Below are 21,373 nucleotides of genomic sequence, written 5' to 3' on the forward strand. Positions count from 1 at the left end.
CCTTGCACTTGGCCTTGTTGAACCTCATGAGGTTCACATTGGCCCACATTTTATGTTGGTTTCACATTGGTTCACATTTTATGATCAACCAGTATGAAGGGGTTGCAAGATTTAGTTCCATTGCAACCATGCCCTGAAGCATTTAACCAACATGATGGAAAGAGTCAAATCAATGTGGTTTCTCTAAAGGAAATACAGCCTCTTTGACCTTTTCAGTTCTTTGAATTTCTTAATAAAGGAGAACGTAGTCATGCCATATCTGGATTTTTTTTAAGGAAGACTAGTAAGTCTCCCTTAAGAAACCATTAAGGAAGATAGCCATGTGCAAAATCTTGTTAGATTCTTGCCACCATTCAGTATACAAATGAGCACAGGCCTCGCGCCGCACCGGCTGCACGCTGCGTGCTGCCCAAACTTGTGTCCGGTCACAAGTGGTGGACCCCAGGGCTCGGTGCTGGGGCCGGTTCTCTTTAATATCTTTATCAATGATCTGGATGAAGGGACCGAATGCACCCTCAGTAAGTTCGCAGATGACACTAAGCTGGGCGGGCGTGTTGATCTGCTTGAGGGTAGGTTGGCTCTGCAGAGGGATCTGGACAGGCTGGACCGATGGGCTGAGACCAATGGTATGAGGTTCAACAAGGCCAAGTGCCGGGTCCTGCACTTGGGTCACAACAACCCCATGCAGCGCTACAGGATTGGGGCAGAGTGGCTCAAAAGCAGCCCGGCAGAAAAGGACCTGGGGGTGTTGGTTGACAGCCAGCTGAATATGAGCCAGCAGTGTGCCCAGGTGGCCAGGAAGGCCAACAGCATCCTAGCCTGTACCAGGAATAGTGTGGTGAGACGGACTAGGGAAGCGATCATCTCCCTGTACTCAGCACTGGTGAGGCCCCACCTCGAGTACTGCGTTCAGTTTTGGGCCCCTCGCTACAAGAGGGACATTGAGGTGTTGGAGCGTGTCCAGAGAAGGGCTACAAAGCTGGTGAGGGGTCTGGAGGACAAACCTTATGAAGAACAACTGAGGAGCTGGGCATGTTTAGCTTGGAGAAGAGGAGGCTGAGGGGAGACCTCATCACCCTCTACAACTACCTGAGAGGAGGTTGTAGAGAGATGGGGGCTGACCTCTTCTCCCTGGTGACAAGTGATAGGACGAGAGGGAACGGGTTCAAGTTCTGTCAGGGGAGGTTTAGATTGGATATTAGGAAACATTTTTTCACTGAAAGGGTTATTAAACATTGGAATAGGCTGCCCAGGGAGGTGGTGGATTCACCATCCCTGGAGGTGTTTAAAAAAAGGGTAGATGGGGCACTTAGGGACATGGTTTAGAAGTGGCTTTTGTCAGGGTAGGTTAAAGGTTGGACTTGATGATCTTAAAGGTCCCTTCCAACCTCAGCAATTCTATGATTCTATGATTCTATGATTCTAATATCGTCTCTCTTCATACCTGTCCATCACGGTCCTTAGAGCTGTCTGGTCCTATACCATTGACTTTTCTTTGCTGCTGCTAATGATATGAGCTGTCAGGCCTGTCAGCAAGACAGGCTGTTTTCGAGAGATCAGGTTTTGCAGGATTCCTTGGTCTGTCCTCAGGAGACCCCAGTGACACTGACAGCTTTAATAGCCCAAGCCAAGGAATCTGGGAACTCCGCTGCATCTGCACTTCGCTGCATCTGCACTTCATCTGGATCGGAAAGACGAAAGGGGAGGCAGGGAGACATCTATTCTGTTTGGTAAAATAAACAAAACCTATTTCTTCTAAAGATCCCAAGGAAGGTAAGAAAGGCTCAATAATTCCTCAATACAGACACTGAACCTCCTTAGGTTATGAACACTGTGAAAAAAATAAGACACACTCTTGGGATGCAAATTTACAAGCCACTAAACTCTAATAAAATCCTTTGTACCCTGAATTGTAATCTCTTTTAATATTTTGTCTTTAAGTAACTGAAGGTTATTTAGATCATCAGATAATACACTGCAAGCTGTGAGGAAAGTTAAGCCCCAAAATCCCCAAAATGGAATCTCTCACCAGTCCTTCCTCTGCTTTCAGATGGAGCACGCAGAGATCAATAAAACACACAACACCCTAGGGACAAACTCTGCTAAAACGCACGCAGCTCTACCCTGATCCTTGCTCTTTTCATCTGCTGCTAGTGTCCTAAAAAAAAACCCAGTCACCCACTTGGGGCAATAATTAGGCAAACAAACATTAAAAAAATGAATGCTATGGACTGGCTAGCTGTGGTACATAACTACGGCTCTGGTATTCATCAAGGCCCACGTGTCTCCTCCATGTCAGACAGGAGATGCTATCCAGAGACATTATGCAAATTTAAAAGCAGCATCTTAAATTTGCAAGCAGCCTGGGGACAAAAATTTGTCTCTTCTGTCTCCAGCTCTTGTGCCCAGTGTATTGTGCCTGTACCTTGCTTTGTGTGCCAGAGCTACAACCTGAGTCTGCAATGTCAGAAGAGTAAATCTGCTCAGAAAGCGCAGAATGTAAATGGTGTATTTTTGGTAAATGATACCTAGAATTGGCATAAACCAAACCAACATTTGCTGTCTTCCAGGAAAATAGTTTGACATTATCTAGAAGTTATATTCCAGGTCCATTTGTATTTTCATAGTTTCATGATTCTAAAATCTCTGGAAAAATCTAATTTTTATATAGGCCAAGACTTTTCAAAAAGTGTGCCTAAAACTCGGTACCTTGCATCCATGTTTAGGCACTCCAAATCAGCTTGCTTTCCCCAAATACTAGTCCTCATAAAAGCATTCCAGAATGCAAACTGAGACTGCTTCGTTAATGGGAACTTCTGAAAACCAGGTTAATGGTTGGGTCTCATCATCTCACCGTTTATACACAGGGGCACACTTTCAATGTTATCGACAACATGAGAAGTGCCACTGCTTGCATCTTCCACAGATGATGAAGTTGGGAGGCTTAGGTTACATCTTTGGCTTTAAAAGTCTTGCAGAGAATCTGACAGAAAATTGAGTAGGAAAGTCGAGTCCTCTACAACTATCCTCTACAAGTAAACTGCATTTTTAATCATTTCCTGCATGACTAACAAAAAATGCGTATATATTTTATCCTTTTGACCAGGACACCCTGTTTCTGTAATGTGGAAGATCAAAGAAGGAAGAGCTTTCTCCTGTTGCGTACATTTTATATTCCTTTATCCTTGAGCATGGTAAGTATACCGCTGTATAGAAAGCAAGATAATTAGGAACTGGGTCCTCTGTTTTGTCTGCAAGGAAGTAATCACTCCCAGACATGTTTATAAGGTGCCCATCAGTTCATCTGGCCTGGGGTAAGGCGTGGGGAGAGAACCTAACATATTGACTACAAGGAAAATAGGCAAATAAAGACTAATATTAGCAGTTGGACCAGTTTCTATTTCTGGAGCTGAACCTGCTGAAAGGCAAGTCAAATGTAAATAGTGATTAATAACAATAGCATTTTTGTGTAAGTACTTTTCCTAGCACTATTATTTACTGACAAGTACACACTCAATTGCATATTCAATATGTTTAAGTACGCAAACAAACTAAAGAGGATGTATTTCCAAAACATTTTCCTTTTGCTGTTTAAACCCAATATATACAGGTTAAAGTCATTGGTTTTCCTTTAAATATCTCACTCCAGTTGATGAAAAATGAATCTTAATTAAGCTGTCTGGAAGGACTTTAAGCATTTTCCAAGCACTTTTCATGGCTTGGGGATTTTCAGAAGCAGATTTTAGTCCTCTTTTCTTAAAAACTCAATCCTTCTTTTCAATTATACTTCATAGTATCAGGTTCTTTTACTAAATTATGTGTTTCTGATAGAATAGCATCAGCAAGCATTAATTTAAGCCCTACATCTCTTAAACATAAACTTCTAGTTTATACATTAGCTTATGAGAAGCCTCTGATTATTTATCCACATCCCTTTTTTTTTTCATTCACCCAACAGGAGTGCAGGAAACATTTGTTATCTGTGTTTAGAGGGACCAGAGACTAATAACTTCTCAAGGTGCTGATAATCTTACGCTCTCCTCCATTCAGTCCTGTTTAAACCTCTTTGGCCAGCGTGGTGCTCTGCAGACGGTTGCCCTCTTGGCAGGTTGGTCCGTAGCCACCAGACTTGTCAAAGTGGCGGCTGTAGGTAAGATGCGAAGCTGAGCTCGGACTGTTAACATCTCATAACGTACTTCTGCAAGAACAAGAATGCTACCGTCAATTCTTGGCCGCGGTTAAGGACACTGACTGTCTAAAATCCTCCCTGGAATTTAATGTCAGGCGACATGTTCTTTGCTGGAATAAAACGCTCCAGAAGCAGCTTTCAATGCCGCTGCAGTTCTTGGCCAAAGCAAAGCACCCCGACTCTTTCCTAGATTGGTAAGGGATTACTCTGGAACGCTATTTTGTTACTATACGATGGCTTTTAATTTTAGAAGGGGCATTCAACAGCAGTGTTGCACAAACAAAGACTAACCGGGGAAGGGTTTCCCCCGCTCCCCCGGCCGGTGCCCCCGCCTCCGCCCGCCGTCCCGGCGGGAGGCCGGCGGCTGGGCCCGCGGGCCGCCCGGGCGGCAACGGGGGAAGCCCCGCGGCTCCCCGCAGGAGATCAGTCCCCAAGGGCACCGTGCTGCTGCTGCTGCTGCTGCCGCCGCCCCCGGCGACTCTCCCCCTGCCCCGGCGCTCCCCTGCCGTGTGAAACGTGAGGTAAAGCCGCGCTCCCTCGGCGTTTCCCCGTGGGGGAGCACGCTCCACTCGGCTCTGCTCGGCTCTCCGCCCCCGCCGTGCGCGGCAGACCCGGGCCCCGCTCGCCTCAGCCTCCCGGCGCCGCGCCGCCCCGCGGCATTGTGGGGGCTGTAGGCGGCCGCCGCTGCCGCCCGCGCCGCCGCTGCCCGCCGGGGCTGGGGCGGGACTGCAGCTCCCGTCGGCCGCGGGGCAGCGGAGCTCGGCCCGGCCGAGCGGCGGCGGCGGCGGCGCGGGGAGGAGCCGCGGGCGGCTGAGTCGGCCCGTCGCCCCGGCGCCGCTGGGAGAGGCCGGCGCGGAGGGGAAGGGGCTGGCTGCGGCGGCCAATGCGAAACTGGCTGGTGCTGCTGTGCCCCTGTGCGGTCGGGGTCGCGCTGCACCTCTGGCTGCTGCTCGGCGGCCCCGGGAGGCACCCGGCAGGTAGGGGAAGGGGCGGGCGGCGGCGGCGGCGGGGCGAGGGGGCACTGCCCGGACCATAGGCAGCCCCGGGCGGGCAGGGCTCCCCCACCGCCGGGAGCCTGGTGAGGAGCGGTTGGGGGCCGGGGGAAGCGGGCGCCTCGGCGGGGCGGGGGAGTTTAACGGGGCCGCGAGGCGAGGGGAAGGGGGGTGTGTGTGTGCTGGGGGGACGCGTTGTGGCCGTTAAACGGTCGGGGACGTCCCCCTGCTGCGTAACGCCGCGGCGGTGCCCGAGTCTCCGGCGTTTCTGTGGCTGCGGGCAGCGCTTCTACGGGCGGGTCGGGCTGAGGGGAGGGCGGGGGGCAGCCCGCCGGCCCGCCCCCCCGCCGGCCGGGGAAGGGCGCCCGGGTGGGTTCATGGCGGGTAACGGCTGGTGAGGGTGGGCGGTGGGGAGCGGTTTGAGCCGGAGGTACCGGCGGTGGTTCGCGGGGGTGCGTCGCGGCTGTCTGTGGGGCACCAGCCCCTTCGGGACGGTCCCGCCCCGGCTGGGGTGCGTGGGGAAGGAATCCCCACCGATGTCACTCGTGTCGCGCCATCCCCAGGAACGTCCCTCTGCCCTGTGCCGCCTTTGCCTTGGCGGTCCTGAAAACCTCGTTGGTGGGGGAAAAAAAAGCTGTGCACGGGATCGGGTGTGATCCGACACGAGTGAAGTCAGACCCCGAAGGGCTTACCTTGGGCCCCTCGGAAACCGAGTTGCAGTTTTCAGGCCACAAATAGCTGCGTGCCGGGTAGAAACAGGCATCTGATAGAACAGAAACTTTTGTCAGCTACCCAGAGGTGCTGTTTGGGAACATTAAGAAATCTGGACATCTGGAAAAAAAATGGTGCTTTTTTACTCGAGGTCTGCTTAGAACTCTGTTTAGCGACCCAGTAGCCCGTTCACCAAGAAAGATGCGTTTTGCAACCAGGGCCTGTTCCCTGTGCAGGGTGTACGCAGCTGTGAGGAAACGAGAGTCTGCGGATTTCCAGTGGTAATTAATAATGCAGGTGTGAAAGGAGCAAGGTCAGTGCGTTGCACAGTCTGAAGGCCGCAGAGTTGTGTGCGTGTCTCTGTGGCTGTATTCTGGCAACTGTATATGAAATGAGCAGTGGCCCCACTTGCATTATAAAAGAACGGGATTTCTAGCTGTTAGCCCAAAGTGTTTGAATTGTCTGGTTGGTTTTTTTCCTCCTCTTTCATGGTGCTGCTTTTGTAACTTCAGTGCGTTAATTTGGAGTTGGAAGTGGCAATGTGGAATCTCATGATGACCTTTCCTGCAGAAATGGATTTTCCACTAACGAACATTTCTAAAGAAAATCCAGAAGTTTCTCAGTTGGGGAGGGAGGGAAGAAGCTGTGCTCTTCAGAGATTCACTGTTTCGAGCAGTAATTATTGGATTTTGATTTTGTTACTGTGAAACTGTTGCATTGGATAATGTTAGGATAACTAGGATAAAAAAATCAGTGCATTTTTAAATACTGAAAGAGGAAGTATACATTTTGTTTGTGCAAGGGTTATTTAGCTGTAATGTATTCACACTGAGGAGAGAAAAACTGATGCCTCTTATAAAAAGAGAACTATCATCTGTAGGAAAATGCTTAATAACGTACATGTACTGTCTCTTTGTAGGCCTGATCCTTGCATGATAGTTTAAGGAAGAGTCTGCCTCTTAGCCTTCAAAGTACTCCGAAATGTACAAGCTGTAGGTATGGCTGCCTTGGCAGAGGAAAGAAGGATGAGCTAAGGGACCTCTTTTGTCTCTGATGTCTTCTTTGTTACATTTTTTTTTTTATTACTCAGAGTGTTTTAGGAACATTAATGAATTCACATACAAGAGTAAGAAATGTCCCTATTTATTAAAAAGCATCTTGAATTTGAAACAATTTAAGAGGATCTGGTACTGCCTGATAAAGCCAGTCTTGTTTCATTTGAGTATTGAGTAATTTTTAATTTTTTTTCTTGTTTACTGCTCCAGCTGCTCTTTATTACCTACTACCTGGAATCACTGATATGAATAAAAATGAAATCTGATCATGGGACGGTGTTTTACAATGGCTGTGGCATAAAAATATTTTGTTTGTGTATTCTTTGGTATTTCTGCGTAGCGTTTGTGTGTCTCCATAGTTGTGTAGTGTCTCAACAGTTGCAAAATGAGCTACCAGTTGAGGTCAAAGGCAGAGTCAACAGCAATTCTATTTTTTGAGGAGTTTAATTCCCCTCTCAATAGTCATTGTGCACATGTACACAAATGGAAATTTCTTAAAAAGTTAAATCTCTTTTAGTGATTATTTACCTTGATGTCACTGACTTGCTAACATAAGACTGGAATAGACATCTCCGTCCACCAATTCTGCTTACTTTTTCTAATAATCGACTCTTGATCTCTGCCTTAAAATGGCATCTGGGCAGTTTACATTTATTTAGTGAAGGGTTGAGGTGGCTTTTTGCTTATTCACTTGGATTCCTAGCAGTCTTAGGAAAAGGCTGTTCCAGAAGCTTGTTCTCCTGATTAGAAACATTTTCTCATTTCTGGCCTAAACTTACTTGCAACTGGTTTATGCCCTTCTGTTCTCAAGCCTTTCAGTTAAAAGGGTCTTTCTGCTCCTTCAAGTACACCTCCATCATGTAACCACAGAGTTCAAAGGTACCTGTTTTAAACCTTTGTTTGCTTAAGCTGAGCAATTCAGGGACTTGACTGGAAAAACAGGCCTTCCATTTCTGGAAAGCGGTTCATTTTTGTTGTCTGCAGGTCAGATGACTTTAAATGCAAATAGCGTTCCAGTCTTCACTCATTCCATCTACTTCTCTTCCTCTATTGGAAGTACGTCCTTTAATAAAACCTACTTCTTAACTACCCCGTGTGAAAGGCCTGTAGTCTGCCTGCATGCTTTGGCCCTCGGTTCTGTCTTTCCCTGTGTAGTATTCCGACTTTCTCTATGTTCGTGATCATTTTCACCTTGGTGTCACAGAAGATACAGTAGCTATCTTGTAGGCAGTACTCATTAATTGGAAAAAAATAAATAGAATCAGTTCTGAGACCAAGGGCACTGGCCTTTGCTTCAGTGTCGTGACTTTGGTGGCTCCCCACTTTCTTTTTATTCATCAGTTAATGGGACTGTAATTGATATTTCTGAGCAAAACTTGTGCAAGAACGTGCTTTTAGGTTTAATTGAAGTCCTTGTCTAGCTGGTTACAAACAAGTGTTATCCAAAGGAAGTTTGTGGGTAGGAAGCCTTAGTTAATTTTTGTAAAAATCTTAGATAAATGCTAATTATAAAATGACCTCAGAAACTTGAGAAAGAACAGACAGACCTTCTTTTAGCACTCCAGGTGGATTCATTGCTAATTGTGTGTTTTAATTGATGGCACAAGTCTATTGAGTAGGAAATTACTCACTGTAGGGCTTCAGTTACAGTGCCTAATCAGAAAGCCCCACACATTCGATGTAATATGCTGCTACTTTGCTGATGCTAATGCCCTTTACGACGTTATTCCTGTTACATTTCTGGGGGTGTGTGGCAGCTAAGAATGGGCCCTTTTGGTTTTGTTAGAGTCAGTCTTCTACTAGTGAATAATTATGCAACAGATTAAAAAACATGATTTTCTAGAAACTGCTTGTATGCCATCTGTTGTCCTGTGGTTCAGCACGTACTTCTTCTGGCACTGGCCTAATGGAACCGTATATGGGGTTGGTTAGGCTGGCACGTAGTGATCTGCCTTGCAGAATTAGGGCTGTCCCCCTCACAGACTAGCCTGTGTACATAACAGAGAGAAGGACGGAGAGCTTAGCCTGCTTTTGGCTTTTCAGTACTGAAATAACAAAATGTAGAAACAACCTCTGAGGTTCTGAGTGATGCTGTGCTCTGTAAAGAGAAATTCTGCCAAGATGTGATACTTTCTCAAGAAAAGGTGTTGTATGAAATCTGTTAGGTCTGTCTGGGAATAGTATGCTTGGTCACAACGGTACTTCATCTTTTGTAGGCATGTCAAGACTAATAGGCTGGTGGCCTTGGAAACTGAAACCTTCCATCAACAGGTCAGGTTTGGCATTGACAGTAGCTGTGCTGTTCTGCCTAAAATGCAAGTTGTTCCCCAGCCTTCGTCTATGAGATCTTACTATAACATTGTTTTCCAGGGATGGGCCATCCCCAACAAAATCAATCCGCTTACCTTTGATGGGCATGAAACAATTGTCAAAGAATCCACAACAAAGCTCACAGTATTTTCCAACTGAATTGGGATTTTTTTTTTTTTTTTGAGTTTGCAATTATTCTGTGGGCTAATATCTGAGACAGTGCAAACTACTAATGAGCAGCACTGGAGCAGGGGGCAAAGAGTACCAGTTCTGCCGGAGTTGGAGAGCAAGGTGCGTGGCTGAAGGGAGCTCTTCACCAGTTGTCTTCTAAACTGCCCACTGAGTATAACAGCCAGAAGGGAGCAAGTAGTCTTCCCCAGGAGTAGGCTTTTGTTCCATGGCATCAGGGATTGGTAACTACTTCTCAAAGGATAAAGGTGCTGTGCTTCCCCCCTGCCCCACTTCCCCCCACCCTCCCCCCCAAAAAAAAAAAAAGGAGGGGGGGGCATCAGTTTCAGTGTTGCAAACAGGATTTGCTTTATTCCTTTCGTGTCTGTGCTTCTCATGCTTTGGCCATTGTTCCCAGATTTATCTAGAAGTGTGGAAGTGCTGTATCATTAATGGTGTTTAGAGCACCATCATCCCATCAGTATTACTACTGTCACTTTGCAACTCAGAAGGACCCTGCTGTCCCATTTCTTTAAGGGAATGCCATTGATGTTAAAAAAAAAAAAAAAGACACCAAAAAAACCCCAAACAGGAAAAGATAACTGTCTACAGACGTTTTCCTCTTTGAATCTGTAAAGCTTTCTTAAAAGCTTGTCTAAAGGCTTGTCTGTCTCGAGGAGTACCGTGCTCCTGCAGAAACCAGGGGTGCACATCTTTGAGATTTTTAGCTCTGGTATAAAGTAGGTACTGCAGGGGGGTCATGTAGCTCTGCTTGCACAGAAACCTGTAATGCAGATGAGCTATGCCAGATTACTCTAAGTGAAGAAGATTAGAAAGGGGGAAAAAGCTGCATTTGCTCTATGGTTTATTCTTTTTCTGCGTGTGTCAGCATTCTGTGAATACAAACCTTCTTTATATTCAGTTAATTCCTTCCTTCGTGTTTGTTTGTATCTTTCACAAAGCAGCACAAAAGAGAAGGGCATTAAAAACCAGAAACATGGTTGCAAAGTTGCAAGAATAGGCAGAGATAACAACCTGGAATGTGTGGTGGTTTTTTGTAGAAGGGGTGTTGTTCCTTTTTAGTCTTATCTTATGAAGTGGATTAGTTGAGAATATTCTAAATAATTTCTGCCTAGTCTACTTAGTTGCATTCATTGATATTTTTTTTTTAATTAAAAAAAAAAAAAGGAAAAGGTAGCTGCATGAGTAGCAGAACATACAAAGCCCAGTATTCTATGGAGCTCACTTATTCTAGCAGTCTCCAGTGGAGGTTCTCTTGTGCCTGACAGTGCAGGTAAGCCTACACTGCTGTTTTTCTCAGTGCAGGCACTAATCATGAGTCTTTTTCTCTGCCCAGTCCAGTTCCATGAAACATGGGAACTGAATCACTGCGCACCACGTCGAACTTGACTGGAAATGACTGGCAAATTTACTAGTTGGTTGGGGATTCATCAGTAGAGATATGTGCAGCAAGATCATATTTACCTTGTTTGTTGACAAAATCAAGCTAAATGATCTCTCAATCTTTTCATCTCCCTATAATGACAGTAAATATAATTAACAGCTTGACATTTTGCTTGAGAATCAATCTCACAGGAAGAAGAGATGCATGTTAATCTTTGTAGTTTGGGGTTTTGAAAAACTTAAAGAGCTGTTGACTGCTGCCGAGGCAGTTAAAATCTGGCTAGGGCTAGCAGACTGCCTGTCAGCAGTGACCTCTTTCCATGGCCAACTTGGCAGGAGACACATCTCTGCATCTTTAGCCTTGTCTTGTAAGGGTACAGCTTCGTGCTCTATCTATGTACTTGTTTACCTTTTCCTGCATCTCTCCCTAACTTTGATCTGTTGGTAGTTCTCAGTCAAGCTTGATAGACAGGTGGAGGTCCCAAAGACCAGTGTTTTCACCGAGTTTCATGAAAATTGGTGACCGAGAATCCTGTGAAAGATTACTGCAGCTCATACTGAGGTGAAAAACTATACTAATAGAAATAAATGTATGGTCAGACATCAGAGAATTGTGCCGGAGCCTGTCCTTACAAATATCACAGCCTAAGAAAGCTTCAGTAGGAGCTTGTTATTCACCATGTGACACAAGATTCTGGCAGACTGGACTTCAGTAGTCTTAGAGCTGACAGAAGTACTCCTTACAGTTGCTGTACAGAATTAAATGGATCTCAGCAGCTGAGAGAGGGCTGCTGCCTTTCATGTTTTTGTAGCTTTTGCTGTGTGCTAACAGCCTCAAGCTAAACAGCAAAATGAAAATAATTTTGTTCCTGATGCTAAAAGAGTCTAGGGTAGGCCTTGCACATTTGGCTACTTTGTTCCACCGAGAAGTCTTGGGCTGCATGATGCAACTGAGATGCGGCTTAAACAGAGTAAGAATTCAAAAGCAAGGCAACTAGTGATAGTGTTGTCTTTGAATTGGAAAGGCTTCCTCTCCTTCTGCATCCCTCCAGTTAGCAACACTTTTGGGGTTTATTGTGGAATTTGATATGCAGTTCTCCTCCCGCCCCTTCACAAACCACAAAATTTACAGGTTGTTTTTTTTTTTTGTCTTTGTAATTGGAAAATTTAAAGGCTTAATTATCTCGCACAACCAGTTCAAGGCAAAAGCAATATGGTATGTATTTTTTAAGCCTATTACCAACACTTAAAATTTTGGCCTAAGAGTGCACAAAAATAGAACATAAGATAAATAAGTTTGGTCCCCAGTAGCAAGTATTGATTGCTTGTACAAATTGTTATTATTCACTTGGAGGTCAGCAATGTTTTCTCTTAAATTATGCTGCATCAGAGCATATATATGTACATATCTGAATTGTCTTTATAAATAAATAATAGTTAATAGTCTTTTTTTTTTCCTCTGTGCCTCTCACTTTATCTTCCTTTTTTTTTAAATAGTGCTAGTTCAGAGAGAGACATATGAATCTTTTCCTGAAAGTTTAGCAAGTGTTGTTCCTACTTTTCCACAGGAGGTAGAAACCTTTGCTAACAAGCAGAAAGCTTATTCATTAGGTTTTTGTGAAAGTAAGCTTTCTTTTTTTTTTTCCATTTTCAGTGGTTTTAAAAGTAAAATGGCATAACCCTTGGGACAGAGAAGACAATCTTCTGAATATAGACCACTGTAATGCTACCTTACTAAGGCTGAAGATGGCCTAAAACAAGAAAGAGCTGTCTGTTCTAAAAACAGTAGGATGTTAATTCGGAAGCATCTGTTACATTAACGTTGTTCCCACGTGAATGGTTCATAAGGAAAAGCTTCACTCATTTTAAAATATAAACTAATTAAAAGTATGTATATTTGATTTGAGTAGCTTATTTTTAGGTTGTTTTATTTTAATTGATTTAAGCCAGTTTATGCTATTCTCAGTCAAGTCAGTCCATAGACTTCTGCTCTTAATTTTTCTTCAATTTTGATTTAATGAAATGGTTCCACTTCTAATTAAAAGCGATATCTTTAAAAAAACACATCTGTGTAAACAACACCTCATGTGCAGTCTACAAACACATTAGTCCTCCTATGAGATTGATACTGGAAGGCTCGTGGTTAAGGCTGCAGAGGCTGTTTAAAGAATAATCAAAGGATGGAAGAAGCAAAAGGAAAGAAAAGGGATGTGTGAGAAGGAATTATGAGACTACAGAGGAATTTGCTATAATGTTGTAGTCTTATAAATGTGTGGCTGTCTCATGTACCCCTGCTGTCGTGGAGACCTGGCAGATCTTGGCTATGTAATGACCTCTGAAGACATACAAAGCATCTGGATAGTTGGTATTTACCAGCAAAAAGGAAAACTAAAATTGTATTCGGGTTGAGCAATGCATTTGATTTACAAGTTTCTTCAGATGTAATACAGGGCAGTACGTTTGTTGCTCTGTCAGCAAACAAATCATATCCCGGCACCTTACCACCAGTTCAGTGTATGGTTGTTATAATAGATCTAACAGTTGACTTCAGTGAAAAACTGCGGAATGGAACTAGTGGCTTGCTGCTTGGGTTTTTAGGTCATTCTGAGCATACATTGGTGTAAACTTCTAGGTTAATGTTCAGCTTAAGTTATTGATAAGCTTGTAGCTGTAAGTACAGATTCATTTAAATAACTGTGGAACTTAATTTTTTTCTAGAAAATCAGTGTTCGCATGCTTAGAACTAAAATATTTAGTGGGAAAGGTTTGCCTGTGGAAACATCACTCTGTACTTCCCCTGCTCTTGTACTGTTCTGAGAATCAATTGCGGAGCACTGTTTTGTTTGGTTTTGGGACTAGGGAGTCACATGCAAGCCATTATCAGTAGCCTCTATGCAAAAAAAAAACCCACTTTAGAAGTCTCTTGGTGTTGATTCAGCACAGAGCAGAGCCAAGGCCTTCCCACTGCAGTCTGCACACTGAAGATTGAGTATAAGGCTAGGTGAATGTCTGGCATGATTTGGCACAGCAGTTCTTGTGGCGGGTGCTGTGAGGTCCCAGGTTAGTGAGCAGTTGTAACAAGACCCATCTATCTTCCCAGTTTCAAAGTGAAGAAAGGGGATGCGGATTATAATTCAACTCTTTCTAGTGGGATTACACAGTACAGACTTGGCGATATTTTTGGTCTCTCTAACATCAGATTTAAAAAAAAACTTGTCTATGCTATATGCAGTAGTTTAGAGGGTCCTCACATTTGTATTTGTTTTCTTTATCTGCAGCCTAATGAAAAAAAAAAAAGTAATATAGTGAGATGAGAGGAAAGCAATCCTTTGCTAAAGCTAAATATAAATCTCTCTTAACTCTAGAATGTCTGATAAATTAAACTTTGCAAATTCACTTTAGTTACTTGCCTGACTGTTTGCAGGCTCTAAGTCAGAGCTTCTCGGATCTCTATCTGGTCACAATCTTGCTTGAAACCACGTCCAGCTTTTGTGATCTCTAAATTAGAACAGCACAAGCAAAATCATGGATTACAAGTATTGGCGGTGACATCCAGCAATGAATAAAGCCAGAGCATTCTCCTGTGTAGGGATGTAATACCCTGTGTGAAGGCAGAGTTGTGTTCAATTTCAAATGGTTAGAAACGATTAGCTTTGATATGCTAGATTGACATGGTGAGGCAAAAAGGTGGTCCAGCATTTTTGAAAAGAAGGGGGGAAATGGGCATATTTCTGAATCTGTCAGGCCTTGTTTAAATCTTTTTTTTGTAGGTAGAATAATGGTAAATTCTAACGGTGAAGGCCTGGTGCCTGTGATGACAAGCCCCCAGGCTTTAGGATAAATCGTGCTGGAGGAGGTATCGGTGATCAAGCAGAGGGTCCAGACTGTCTCAGGAGTTTTGCAGAGGGAACAGTGGGACCTCGTGTCTTGCCCACAAGGTTTCTGATGGCTGATAGGAAAGAGAAGCCCATCAAGAACATGTTCTCAGGGGGCAGTTTGCTCCTAAGACGGGCAGGCAAATATTTAAAGAATGGAAGATGCTGTCAGTCAAAAACAAGGCTTATGTTCTTACCTGCTTTGTGAGTCAGAGGTTCTTAGTTTTGTTTACCTGCAGTGACTTGCTTAGTTCATTGCAGTTTTCCTAGATTGCTAGTGAAGGTTTTGCCATGTTGAAAATGTTTCCCTGATTCTGAACTAAGAATGCAATAGTAATTCTGCTTCTTGTTTTCAGTGTTTCAGGTTCCCAGTACTCTTGCTTTTGAGATGTGTTTTAATTATTGCTTGCAACTCAGGCTAGTGGTAATATGTTCATATAATAAATCTTTGTCACTTTATATTTCTAGGTCCGCTGGCCTTCTTTCCTCAGTGGAAGCCAAAACATTATGATGTTATCGTAGGTGTTTTGTCAGCTCGACACAATCATGAACTGCGCAGTGTTATCAGGAACACTTGGTTCAAGCACCTGAAACAACATCCTGCACTGAGTCAACGGTAATCTCTAGCGCTTTGTAATTTGGGGCTTGGAGGGAGGACTGTAATGCTTAAATATCTTGCTTTTATCCTTTTTTTTTTTTGAAGTATTTGCTTTTTTTGCTTTATTTGTGAGCATCTGTACTCTGATTTTTTTTTTAATCTACTTAGTAATATATAAGAATACTTCTTGTTCTGGGCTGTAACTATTTATTATACAAAAAATAAAATGCCATTGTTTGACTGTTCACTGCTGTTTGGTTTTGCAATTAGTTGCCACTGTTCATTACCGACGTATAAGACTTTCCCTCTTTTGTGTTGCAATGTATGCTTTGTACAGTATGCAACGTGAAATGCTTAGTAATTCAGGACGCGTGAAAGCAGGCAGGATTGCATTTGGTGAGAGAACCACAAAAAACTCTTACAACAGCCTCAACTGTAAAGTTCAGGTTTATTTCCCACTGAACCAGGCGCTCCAAACTGCTGCAGTGTGAGTGACCAGCAGAACCCTTCCCGATTGCTTGCCTAGACCTGACAGTCTAGAGACAGCGCTGTTCTTGCTGAGAAAATTCTGCTGCAGTTCATTCCTAGAAACATTGTCATTTTGATAGGCCTCACATCTTGGTACCTGCCTTACACTGAAAGCCATTTAACGTTCACACATTTGGTGTAAGCATGCAGTTTGGAGTGAAGAGTAGCTACTTCAGTCATCTAAAAATGTGATGCTTCATAGTTTGTATGGAGTTGCAGGAGGTTATTTAGCTGCCACGTGAAAGATTAGGCTAAGGTGAATCCTCTTACTCTTTGGACTCCTTGTTGTCTTCTGACTGTGGCACAACCACAATTGGGGCTGGAAAGAGCAACCTGTTGTTGTGCTACAACCCAAAATTGAGACATTTCATTGTAAGGGATAGCCTGGAGTCCTTCCTCCTTTGATGCTATGTGGCTTTTTTCTTCTTATTATTTTATTTTCATTGCCTTTTGAATGCAGAATATTTAAATAATCTTGAATAAAGTAACAAAGGCAGGGAAAGGCAGGTCTTCAGGATCCTTCAGCTTTGTCTTAGGTCTTTTTCTGTTTAGTGTGATAGTTGTCTTGAATCCCATTCCTAGTTGCCAACCTTCCTGCGTCCTCATTATGAAACGTAAAAGCTAATGTGGGTTTGGAATTGAGCCCCTATGAGGGGATTCATGTGGTTACTCTACATACAGACTTTCATTGCTGATTTTTAAGGGGTTCAAAGTCTTAATCCTGTGAAAGACAGGCTATTGTGATGAAACAAGCTTTATTGAAGATGGAGGGAGGAGGGGATAGAACTGGTGTTAATAAAACCAAATTATTTTAGTGTCCTTGTGAAGTTTATAATAGGTGCCTATGGTTGTGCTGTGCCAGTGGAGGACAGAGAAGACCCCTACTCCTGCAAACTTCTGAACATCAGTAACCCAGGTATAGAAGTTAACTTTTAAAAATTCTATGATCTGAACTAGAGCTAATCATCTTTTCTGAGAGCAGTTTGGGGTGCTTAACTGAGACAGCCAGTCTTGAAAATAAATGTCGCCTAGAACTTGCTGTCTTAACAGTTGCATAATCTTCCTGTATATACCATATGCAGGATTGAAAGGGAGAGATCTTTGGGGGTGTGAAGGAGAGGCCATTGACTTCTAATGGATTTGCATTTTCCTTTTGTCGGGGGACAGTCTCTCCCATGTAACATGCGTTTTCACTTGATCCCTGTGTAAAATGAAGTTGGAGAGAGATGGAATTGACCCAGTCTAGCATCATATGTGAAGAAAGTAGCAAGGCACCAGAATCTCACCAAAATCTCAAGTGACAGATGGATTTCTCTGGTGACAAAGTGAATGCTAAGCAAGTCTGGCCAATAAGGTTTTCAGATTCCGCTCTAGAGAGAGAACAATTAAGAAATGTACCATGGTGAAAAAACAAAATGCTGCCATACGAAGATTCCTAACAAAAATTGTAAATTCTTCCTGTCACCTTTTTTTTTTCCTATTTATTTTTTTCTGTTTAATTGCAACTTAACTAAGGACTGCTTGGCACTTACACCAATGAAACTTTTCTTACTTTCTCTTTGAATGGCAACATCCACTGCTTCACCCATCTCCCAAGAATAAATGGTACTCCAGGGCTTAGGGAGGCAATCAAGACAAAAAGCAGGCAGCCAAATTCAGTGGAGGTGTATGCCATATTGATATGTGAATAATTATTTTAATATGGTAATATACAGATATTCATGCAGTCAGATAGCATTTCTGTCTTCGGTCTGTGGATTTATTGTGTTTCTAGTCTTTTCCCTGTGGATACGTAGGCATTGACTTGCAGTTGCTGGTAGCCTGCAGATTGCTGCATCATTCTGAGTTTCTCCTTGCTGCAGTCTGCAGACAGTTGTGTTTTCTTCTCCTCCAGCATTTGATTATCCTTGTGTGCTTGTGAGCTGTGCTAATTAATCAGAATGCTTTGTGTGTATCCAGTGTGCTTTGAGCATACCCCATTCAAGAACTATGAAGTCTTCTCGCATTACCTCTGTCCTTTCTTTTTCATACAGTTTTGAATCAGGAAATTGAAGCATTCGGTCTCCCTGAGGAGGTACCTTCTGTGCTATCTGAAGACAGAATTGTCAGTGTGAACTTTCGTGTACTTTACCCCATTGTCATTACCAGTCTTGGGGTATTTTATGAGGCTGATGGGGTGGGATTCCAGAGGAACATCACTGTAAAACTGTACCAGGCAGAACACGAGGTAGAGTATTGTAATCTTTTAACAGTGGACTAAAGCATGTTGTCTCTTCATTGTGGATTAAGTTCTTACAGAAAGCGACATGCTGTGTTGATGATCTAGAAGGAAAGTACTTAACTGACACGCATATGAATTATATTTTTCTTCTTTTGCATTGTAAATTCTTATTTCACAGATACATATATATATATACACACACACACATATCCCGGATGAGGAAAAGATGAAATTCACAAAGGGCTATGAGTTAATTTAAATGCCCTTTTGAAAGACCACTTATATCTAATTCCAAGACACAATTTTGATTGCATTTGAGGTTCTGAAGTATTGATAGGTATTAAGGAATAAAAAATAAACTGTTGAATATATTTAAAACACGTGCAGAAATACACATTTGGTGCCTTCAGGCAGAGAGATGCAGGACAGCTGTAACTTTTTCTTGTCTGTCTTCTGACAAGATGTTTTGAGATTTCTAGAAACTGGTAGTTACAGGTAATAATCAAACTTCAGTGATAATTTCCCCCACTCACAAGCTGTTATGGGTTTGACAGAATAGCTTAGTGCTAACTCAGAGGAAAAAAAAATCATTGAGCATGATTGTTGCATTTGGTATATTGCGTTTATCTCTACCAATACTTTGATAGGCCAATTTCAAGACTTCTGGCTTTGCTACAATAGAAAGAATTTTAAATTTGAGCTAATAATTAAAATTAAGTACAGAAAATACACTGAAGTATGGCTTTTATGATGAACTTTCAAAGACTTGGGTTTATAATAGCAAAAAAAAAAAAGTATACTGGTAATCAGGTTTATGTTTGATAAATGGTAGAATTCTAAATGTTGAGATCCTAATAACTTGATCAGCATTAGCTTTTTACTTCCAGTGAAGGAGAAAAACTAGTATCATTGGAGTGCTTGGAGACTGTTTTCTGAAGATTGAGAATCTGGCAATGCAGCATCTTTATGTTGTTATTATCCAAGAGCCATTTGGTGGCCTATGTAATATAGTAGCAACTAAGTTTTACAGGGTCAGCATCCTCTGTTGCAATTAATAGATTAATAGTAGTCAGCTATTTAAACAGAAGATAGAAAGTCTGTAAAATGGGAGATGAGTCTGAGTCTTCCAGATGATGTGCTCTGTTGGTTGGATTCTAGTTGAACTCACACTCTTGTTCTGTTGTTGCTTGCTTCCACCGTACCAATCCAACATTTGAGTTCTGTGGAGACTGAGAGCGTTGTGAGAATAAAACTTTCACTAAGCTTTATACAATCAATAAGCCTCTTTCCGTTGTAACTAACTGAGATGATCAAGATTTGCATAATCTCACAGCACTTTTAACGTGTGTTTTGTTGTTTGTTTATTTTAATTTTTTTTCTCTTCTGTTGTTCACAGGAAGCTCTCTTCAGTGCTCGCTTTAGTCCACCAAGCTGTGGAGTGCAAGTGAACAGATTGTGGTACAAGCCAGTAGAGCAGTTCATTTTGCCAGAGGTAAGTGCAGGATCAGAGCTGCCTGCAGTTCTCCCGAGTCAGCTGGAGAGACTGACTGATAGAACTGGGCTTTGCTTGAGGCAGAAAAGGGCAAGTGAAAACCTCTAGAATATTAGTTGAGGGGATATGCTGATATCTAGAATTTCTTTCCCACCATCTCATTATCACCAGTAGTTATAAAACAAAAGCCCAAAAAAGACAAATGAATTAAAAATTACATTTACAAATAGTAGCAATTTCAGAAAGCTTTTCGGTTTCTGTGTGAAAATTGTACCTGCTTCAGTTCTGTGGGAGCGTTTACCAGAGAATGGTACACTTCTTTCTTCCTCCTGCTTTTTCAGACATTAGTACACAAGATAGGGAGGGGAGGATTTCTAGGGAATAGCTGGAAAAGTCATTTCTGCTTCTGATGTGTTGGACATAACAGCAAGATCTTGTGTGTTACATTTGCAATTACAGTATTAGTTGAATAGTTGTAATTGAGAAGCTCTTACAGAGGGCTACTGAAATTTTGGTTATTCCTTTTCTGGCAGTACTAGTGAGGAATTTTTTGTTCATTGAACCATGCAAAGAAACAAGAATTAGAGCTTCAGGAAGATCTTTAGTAGTGTCTGTAATTTACTAGATGGAGTATGTGTTGCATAGAAGACTGACATTTGGGTTTTTAAAACCTGTTGACATCTTACTGCAGAAGATTTTTTTTTTTGTTTGTTTCCTTGTTTTTGTTTTTTTTTTTTTAAATGGGCACCCCACCCAGAAATCTGGGACAAGAACTACTTTTTGGACAGTAATGGGTGTTAGTGTTCTTGCTTGTCCTGAGATACAAATAATTAAGCTTAACAAGGCAGGTTCTAAAGTCTTTTTCTTTTTCTTTTCTTTTTCTTTTTTTTTTTAAAAATCCTCTTTGGGATTGGGGGTGCGGTCCAAGTGTAGTGTTTTGGAATAGGGATATAGAATCTACTTGTGGCTGCTTAGGAAGGAAGGTGATTAAACACAGAGGAACAGAATATAGGTAGGAAAAAACTGATATTGTTACAGTGAAGGTTTATTGAATGCAGGTTGACTCGGAATGAGAATTCTAGTTTAGCAGACCCTCCTAGGCATACGGAATTGTTCCTGGTGGACCAGTCGTCTCTCACTAGATACGTCAGCTGCCATTTTAGGCTGTTTCCCTTCATTTAAATATTCTCCTATATGACTGGACCCGTGCTGCTATTTCTGTAAATTGTCTTTAGTTCTGAGTTGTTTTGTTATGCAAGAAATTAAGTGTTTTAGGAAAGAATGGAGCAAGAGAACACTGGAGGGGGAAGAGAGGACATTTGGGGCCAGTTTAATCCCCGAGTTATTCCCCTGGCTCTATTAGAATGAATGCATTTGGAAACCCGCTCTTCTAAGGGGAATCTGCAGCTGATTAATTAGTTTATCATCTTAAACAGTTTTTACTGAATACTATGCAAGTTTGTTATGCTGGCAGGAGACCTTTCGGGTGAGCAGATCTCTTGCAGTATTTTGTGCATGTGTTTTGACAATCTAATTTTATATCAAAACGATTCAGGGTTTTTTACTTTTTAAAAAAGAGTATTGGTTACAGAGTAATTTGGTAGTATAACATGTAAGCCTTTTCCCTGTAAGACTTTGTTCTGAGATACTAAAATCCTTGGCAGTTGTAATTTTGCTAGAAATAATTGCATTTTTCCTGAGAGGCAGATGGGAAGTATTTCATTTAGAAAGGGGATATTAGTATTCATATATTTCTTTGTGTGGGCTTCCTTAATCTGATAGATGTCATGCGCTGAATGCTTACAGGATAACATGGTGTTTCTAATGTAG

At 42.5% G+C, this 21,373-nt stretch overlaps 1 protein-coding gene across 4 annotated transcripts in view; it reads left to right on the top strand.

The window, feature by feature from the left end:
- Positions 1-4,964: 4,964 nt before the first annotated feature.
- B3GALNT2 (beta-1,3-N-acetylgalactosaminyltransferase 2) overlaps positions 4,965-21,373 on the top strand; it is a 28,631-nt gene continuing 12,222 nt past the window's right edge. For 2 of the 4 annotated variants that reach the window (XM_054196080.1, XM_054196081.1), the window contains exons 1-5: positions 4,965-5,166; positions 15,173-15,320; positions 16,646-16,746; positions 17,864-18,057; positions 19,448-19,543. In XM_054196080.1, the coding sequence (XP_054052055.1) occupies positions 5,073-5,166; positions 15,173-15,320; positions 16,646-16,746; positions 17,864-18,057; positions 19,448-19,543 (633 nt within the window). In that variant the 5' untranslated portion in view covers positions 4,965-5,072. The remainder of the gene's footprint in view (positions 5,167-15,172; positions 15,321-16,645; positions 16,747-17,863; positions 18,058-19,447; positions 19,544-21,373) is intronic. The other 2 variants (XM_054196078.1, XM_054196079.1) reach the window with 1 other exon arrangement.

This window comes from Rissa tridactyla, chromosome 3 (genome assembly GCF_028500815.1).
Source record: "Rissa tridactyla isolate bRisTri1 chromosome 3, bRisTri1.patW.cur.20221130, whole genome shotgun sequence".
NCBI lineage: Eukaryota > Metazoa > Chordata > Aves > Charadriiformes > Laridae > Rissa > Rissa tridactyla.